Source organism: Lissotriton helveticus, chromosome 1_1 (assembly GCF_964261635.1).
Source record: "Lissotriton helveticus chromosome 1_1, aLisHel1.1, whole genome shotgun sequence".
In the NCBI taxonomy this organism is placed as follows: Eukaryota; Metazoa; Chordata; class Amphibia; order Caudata; family Salamandridae; genus Lissotriton; species Lissotriton helveticus.
In genome coordinates, this window is record NC_136057.1 from 697660601 (window position 1) to 697668497 (window position 7897).

The 7897-nt window shown below is 47.7% G+C and overlaps 1 protein-coding gene across 1 annotated transcript in view; it reads left to right on the forward strand.

Annotated features, from left to right (window-relative positions):
* The window catches only part of LOC144762712 (uncharacterized), a 127559-nt gene extending 120797 nt beyond the window's left edge, over positions 1–6762 (forward strand). Inside the window, exon 4 of the mRNA XM_078647959.1 lies at positions 6640–6762. Within this exon, the coding sequence (XP_078504085.1) occupies positions 6640–6762 (123 nt within the window). The remainder of the gene's footprint in view (positions 1–6639) is intronic.
* The last annotated feature ends 1135 nt before the right edge of the window (positions 6763–7897 follow it).

Here is a 7897-nt window from a genome sequence, read left to right on the forward strand (position 1 = left end):
TCAGCTGTTCCAAAGCAATAGGGGGGCAAAGGGTCACAATGCGCTGGGCCCAAGAGCTCCTACGCCAGTTAGGTTGGAGAAGCTGGTTGAGGGGCTGAGGGGGTACGGGGACCAAGGAGCAGGTAGGGTTTTGATTGGCAGTTTTTGTGGGGATTCCATTTGGGATATCGGGGGCCGCGGCAGAGAAGGTGGGAGGACAAATTGAAATCGGCGGCAGAACACAGGTTGGTGGTGCATGAGAAATTGGACAAGGAAGTGAGGGAAGGGAGAATGGCAGGCCCGTTTGAGGATTGGCCGACAGAAAACCTGATTATTTCACCAATCGGGGTGGTACCCAAAAAAGAGGTGGGTCAATACCGGCTGATTCAGCATCTCTCATGGCCGGATGGTCATCAGTGAATGACTTTGTTGATGAGGAGGTGGCCTCAGTTTCTTATTCCTCAGCCGACGTGGCCATGTCACTAGTGGTGACCGCGGGGGTGACCGCAGAGATGGCAAAGTGTGATGTAAAGTCAGCTTTCCGGTTGTTACCGGTGCATCCGGATGACTGGGATCTTCTAGGGATCCAGTTTGAAGGGAAATGGTATGTGGACAAGGCGCTGCCGATGGGTTGTTCCATGTCATGCGCACATTAGTGATACACTACCTTGATGATTTTTTCTTTGTTGGTGTACCAGGCTCCACGGAGTGCCAGGCAGCCTTGGACACTTTCCATGAGCTCATGGGCGACATGGGGTGCCGTTGGCGCCTAAGAAGGCAATGGGTTGTGCACGGCCATGTCATTCTTGGGAATAGAGATTCGGTGGCAATGCGGGCTCGCTAGCCGGATGACAACAAGGTAAAAATGTTGCAATTGTTGAAAGGGATGCTGTTGAAACGAAAGGTGACAGTGAAGGAGGTGCAGGTGCTCCTCGGACATCTCAACTTCACATGCAGGGTGGTCAGAGTAGGGAGGACATTTTGCAGACGGTTGGGTAGGCCACTGTCAGGCCGGCACTTACCGCACCATCATGTTCGCTTGTCAGCAGGGGTGAAGGAGGACTTAAGGATGTGGTCAGTTTTCCTGCGGTCTTTCAATGGTCCAGTGGGACGTACAAATCTTTTCAGATGCAGCAGGCAGTGAAGGTTTGGGTGTGTACTAGCAGGGCAGGTGGTGCGCTGAGCAGAGGCCACGGCAGTGGAAGGACAGTGGGAGGAGTATTGCGCTCCTGGAGCTTTTCCCTTTACTGGTGGCATTGTCGCATAAGAAAGTCCTGTTTCGGGTGGACAACATGGCGGTGGCCGAGGTCATTAACAGACAGTCTGCAAGAGATGAACAAGTGTTGAAGTTGCTACGGGTTTTTGTGCATGGCTGCTTGCGGCATGACATTGCTTTCAGGGCATTGTATATACCAGGTGTGGACAATGACATACCGGATTCTTTGTCTCGTTCGCAGTGGGTGAGATTCCGTGGGCTTGCCAAGGAGGCGGACAGGACACCGACCCCTATGCCGGAACATCAGTGGTATGTAGGCAACGCAGGGTGCTAATATTGGTGGTAGGCTCCCTCTCGGCTTCCACCTTGGTGGCTTATAAGTTGGCGTGGAGGGATATCCTGGCATCTGGTGCACGTAAGAGGGCTGACGCTTGGCGGCGGTTGGAGGATGTTGTCCAGTTTATTTTGGTACTCCTTGACAGGGGCTTGACGAAGGTTACCTTCACAGGAAAGTTGGCGGGCATCACCTTTATGGGGAAACTCCTATGGAGGTACACTCCGTCGGCGGGGGAAGTGGGAAGGAGGATGTTTGAAGGGTGGGCTAGGGAGGGGGGGAGAGTGCAGCGCGGACCCTGCTCACCTGGCAGAAGCTTTTGCTGATCTTGGCGGTGTTGCTGGAGGTATGGAGGTACGAATTTGAGGCCTGTTTATTTTCCACTCTCATCTTGTGGATGTTCTTTGGGGCGTTTCGGGTATCGGAGCTCCTGGGTACTAGGCGGAAGACAGGGGTGAGGTGGGGAGATGTGGCCATGGGAGAGGAGGGGATACATATTTGGTTGGCCAGCTCAAAAACGGACCAGAGAGGATTGGGTAAATTCATGCATTTGGAATCGGCGGTGCCTGCAACCATGTGCCCATTAAGATGGGCCCCCTGTTGGTTTGCTATGCCCCAGGGAGGGGGATCGGGAGAGGTTTTCCGGCATGATAACAAGAAAAGAGTGACGGACTATCAACAGCGCATGGTGTTGAGGAAGGCATTGTGCAGTGTGGGGCTGGATAGGGCAGAGTACGGGACACATTCTTTTAGGATCTGGGCAGCTACGGAGGCGCATAACAGGAGTTGGTCACAGGGAGATATCATGAGGTTGGGGCGCTGGTCGTCTGCTTGCTATCAGCGCTATGTAAGGCAGAGTGCAGAGGAGGCGCATACGTCATTCTCTTTTGTTTGAATCTCAATTTGTTTTTCTCTTTACAGGTTCGGTGGCTGGGCCCCATCCAACGGTGCTGACAATTTAGATTGTGGGCCATTCTTTTGTCAAATGGGCTCAGTTTCATGCATGCCGGTGTTATTTGGGTGAAATGTTGGGGTTTAATGACCAAATGTACCGCATTGTTTGGAAGGGTAAGGGAGATGTTGTGGAAAGAGTTGGTCACGTGCCTAAATAGATGGTTGGTTGGGAGACGGTGCCCGGATGTGTTGCTGATTATTCTAGAAGAGAATGACTTGGTAGGGGTGAAGGGTGTGGTGTTGATGAGGGCCATGAAAAAAGATTTGATACTTTTGAAGGGGCAATGGGCTGGGTGACACGTTTTATGGACAGAGTTGGTGCCGCGCAGAGTTTGGAGGGGTGCTTTGAACCCGAGGGCTATGGACAGGGCCCGGAGGAAAGTCAACTCAGAAATTTCTCGTTTTTGTCATCATCTTGGTTTTGTCAGGGTAGCGCATAGGGAGCTTCGTTTTGAGGCAGTTGAATTTTTCAGGGGCGAAGGGGTGCATTTGTCCAGGATGGGCATAGACCTCTATTTGCTGGAGCTTTGGGAAGTCCTGGCACGGTTTTTGCAGGTACAGGCACGTTCAGGGTGAATGGATGGCAGCAGTCCTAGTTGGGAGGGGCAGGAGTGGGGGGTAGTTTTTCTCCACCCCTGTCTTTCTGGGTGGCGGAGGTGATGGAACCTTTGACAGGGTTAAATGAAGTTCTGGTTATTGTTGAAGTTGGGGTAGCGTCAGGAACGGTGTAGGCAAGTTATGTTGTATCTAAGTTGCGCAGGTTTAGGGGTTTTGACAGTGATAAAGTAAGAGGCAGGGGAAGTTGTTTAATGAAAGGTTGGAATTTGGGGGTTATATAATGTCTTATGGTGATGTGTAATGTTGTAATGTTGTAATGTACAGGTGGGGGTGGGTTTCAAGAAGATTTTAGGGGAGGGGGCGGGCCGGGGGTCAGGTATTTGATTGGGTAGTGAGGTTTAGTTTTGTAAGGCGGTTGCCAAGGATTGTATTATGTGATGTGCACCTGTTTCAATAAAGCGTCCTTTTTCACACATACCTTGGTTTGTGGTCTCCTCCCTCCCCCCACCCCTCTCTCCCAAGGGAGGCTTGGGGGGAGTGGCAGACCGCAGGGAGGTCCCCCCGGGCGGTTTGGGAGGGGCGGGGGGCAGGGTGGTTATCAGGCGCAAGCCGGACATTTTGTTGTTGCGCTTGCAGGTAGCATAGCCCAAATGTAGCCCAAGGGAGCCCAACCGTAAAGGGGTTCGGCTCCTGCTCCCAGCCACCAACTTAGGTTTGGTGACCTGGTGGCTGGGAGCTTAGGCGTAGTGGGTACATTTTTGACCACCCTCTCTCTTTTTCCTGTTTTTCTAGTTTTTTTTTCTATTTTCTTTAACAGTATAAGTTGCAGTGTAGGCGGTTTTCATTGGAACAGGTGTGCAGGGACATAGATTTTGTTCGTAGCTTGGAACAGGTGCGGTGCGGGGGTAATTGAATCATTGACAGGGTTAAAAGAAGTTCTGGTTATTGTTGAAGTTGGGGTAGCGTCAGGAATGGGGTAGGCAAGTTATGTTATATCTAAGTTGCGCAGGTTTAGGGGTTTTGACAGTGATAAAGTAAGAGGCAGGGGAAGTTGTTTAATGGTAGGTTGGAATTTGGGGGTTATATATTGTCTTATGTTGATGTGTAATGTTGTAATGTTGTAATGTACGGGTAGGGGCGGGTTTCAAGAAAATTTTAGGGGAGGGGGTGGGGCCAGGGGTCAGGTATTTGATTGGTTAGTGAGGTTTAGTTTTGTAAGGCGGTTGCCAAGTATTGTATTATGTGATGTGCATCTGTTTCAATAAAGCAGCCTTTTTCACACATTCCTTGGTTTGTGGTCTGCTCCCTCCCCACACCACTCCCTCCCAAGCATGTAATTTTCCTATTGTGAAAGCTTTAAGAGGGATGATCCATGTGTGTGTGCAGTCAATAGCACTCACCACGTGAAGAAATTAAATGAAGACATCAGTGCCAGTTTTGACAGCAGTTAACTCTGCAGGGTCTTTAGGAGTTCAGGTATAGTAGGGCGTGTCCTGTAACACAGCTTTGAGAACTTTTTTGTTTTTTTAGCAGATTTATATAGCGCAAACTCAACCCGAAGGTATAGGAGGGCTTTACGTGAGCACCGGTTACATTACACAAGGACACATTCATTCTTTAGGTACGCACAGGGAGATTATGTGATTTGCCCAGAATCATAGGATGTGGACAAGACCCCGAGGCTTGAACCTTGGTTTCCCCGCTCCAAAGTAGGCATTCTAGCCATCAGACCACATCCTCTCCCCAGGGTTGGATTGGGATCACTATTAGACTCGGGTACTCCAAAAAGAAAGTGGCCCATATTCTCAAATGGTTAGCATTTTATTTTTGCTTCATGTATGGTGAATTCGTTCCAAAGGCATCGGAGCTATTTGAACATCAGCTACATTGAGCAAAATCAAATTAATTTTTCATATAGAAAGGGAAATTAAGTGATTTGCTCAGAATCACTGGATAGTGAGCTGATGCCAGAACTCGAACATACTTCCCCAATTACAGCGTCAGCAGCTGTGACACCATGACTCTACGTCATATGTTTTTGTTTCCTCTAGGAAACTTTACCTCCCAGCGAGGCCTAGGCAAACACTCCCCTGCCCCGCCACCAAGGCCTAAAAGAAACTGGGACCCAGGTGACAACACCTGGCCCCTTACGAGGCCACTTCTTTTACTAACCCTCCTCCCCATCCCATTATAACTGCAGGGTATGACCCGGCAGGGGAGGGGGATCAAGAAAAGCACACTACTCCAGGGGGCTTAGGTGAGAATATCTCCCCCTGGAAGGCTCCCACCCTCCCTACATCCACCATGGCGTGAAAGTGAGGGGGGGGGTATTTTGCTTCTGGGCCAGGCCGACCACAGGAGGCTGGGGGCCCAAGGTGAGAATGCCCTTAGGGTGAGAATAACACTTGGCACCCAGCCTCAGTTTGACAGGGGAGTGCCAATGATACTAACGAGACTTCGCAGTGATCTGCCAGGACCGGGGAAGACAGTAAGTCTCTGTGGGCCGGTTTACAAGGGCTCTGAAAAACCGGCCCGCAGAAGACCATGAGTCACTGGCCCATTGCCCAATGCCCAACTGCCCGCCTTACCAATCCGGCCCTGCCTCTCCCCGCTTGCTTGAAGATCATGCAAAAGGATAGTTGGGGAAATCAAGGAGGCAAAGCAACAGTCACTTGGATAGAGCCAGTTGCTCCTAAATGAAGAACAACTAATAGTTTGCTCATTAGTGAAAGTCTTGTATGTATACTTGTGCATGGCTTTAAATTCGTCTTGAATATGTACAAGGTACCACTTATCCATTTGGTAAAGCTTCACCACCTGTTCATTGGTCATGCTAAACACATCCACTCTGCTTCTAAAAATCTAGTCATTTCTACTCTGTGGCATACTAGTCCAGGCAAATGTTTTGTTATTGTTGCTCTGGGTATCACAGTTTTTTTTGACAATGAACAAACTCTTTAGATCCCTGTGACCAGGACGATCTGACAGACGAAATGATATTTAACTTTTGCAAATCGGCCATTGGAGCAAGCATTTATAGATGAAAACACTGTAAGCTATTTTCATTTTTTCCTACTTTATTTATTATTTTAAATACTAGTTTATTTGAGTAAACTATGATCGATTTACACAAATGACCCCTTGTGAAATTTGAGATTTTGTCTAGCTTTCAGAAATGAACTAGCTTGTTGAGTTCACCCATGGGTTTCACACCTGTTTCCACCTTAAACCACAAAAAATAGGGAAAATGGACTACCGTATCAAGAAATACAAAAACTGGAGGTAAAATACTGTTGCTTTACACCTCTTGTTGGGTGATGTTATCACAGGAAACCTTTACGTGATGCCCCTTAAAATACATTTTAAAAAACATACGCTTTCCTGCACATCACTTTTTTCCTATCCACCATTTTGCTATCTTTTGTCTTTTTTTCTCGGTCCTCATGGAATGCACAACCTGTCTGCTATTGGGCACGCTTGTTCAGTTATTCATTTCCCACAATGGCTTGCTGTATGTATTGAACGACTGCTGTGCAATTTGATGAGACTGAAGAGGGAGTTTGTGCCTTAGAACCTAATGTCTGTGTCTGAATCTTAGGTTCTTAAATTCTTATGGAAGCTGATCGAACATGACATCTGGTTCACCTGGGAAAGTTCCTGCCAGCTGCAAGACAGTGATGCTGACATCGTCTGCTCTGTTCCTTTCCAGGTACAAAATTAACTCTTTCTGGCATTGTAGACACGGAGACATTGCGAGACAACATATATACACATGGTGGCAATGCGCTATGCAAATGCTAGCAACATTATATATCTCCTTGAACAAAATTCAGAAAACCTTCAGAAACTCTCATTCAGTTAAGCTACAATATGTTCATTACCTCTGCCTTTAAGAGCGTCTTCTTTGTTTTCCTCTAATGCTACAGGTTGACTGTTTGCGTATGAAACAGTAATACATAAAACTAAACATGCCATTTAATTTATTCCTATTGATGTTAACCAAACAACAATATGCACATGTAATTGAATTTTAATTACAATTGGAAGATTTATTGTTCAGAATGTTTATTAACAATTTCCGGGCACATGCCTAGGTCATCCAATCCTAATTATGGAATAAAGGTAATGACGTTTTCATCGAAGCAACACTTGCTTAACATATATTCCTATCTCAAAATTAGAAGACCTACGAGTTGGAGAAAAAACATGCTGTGGAGAGGAATCACTTGTTTGCACTGTGTGCGCATGCGCCAATGTGTGCAGGCATTTCATACTGTGGTATTGAGGTATAACTGATGTGCAAATTGGAAGCCTATGCAGCCTCCTCCAAGGTGGATGGATCCTAGAATAGTCTCGCTCTGAGAAGCTGTGATCTCCTGGACTGTGGTGTGTACCTTTTCTACTGGATGCTTTTCTTTGTTTGCAACGATGTTTGTGTGCTCCATTGGCTAGTCCATTCCTCCTACCAATGTCATATCTGACCGAGCTGGAGGGAAGCTGGCATGGACAGAGCCACCTCCTGCACGTCATACTGATGATTGGTAGGTATACGACAGATTTGACTTGCATATTGTGGGCCAGCTTTACTGTTCGACGCAATGCAATGCTAGTGCTGCCGGTGACATTTAAAAAGCTACACTAATCGAGAGTTGGTGGCTTTGCATCACTTTTCAGCCACAGAGTAACTCAACCCAGCTCCTTGCATGCCGTACATTACTCTGTGTTGGGTAGGCATTACATGGGTGGAACATGGGTGTTCTTATGCAGCCCCTCTCATGTATTTTGAAGCAAACCCAGATTACTGAAGTCATTACACCCGGTTTCAACCAAAATGGGGCACCTACCTGAGAGAGGCA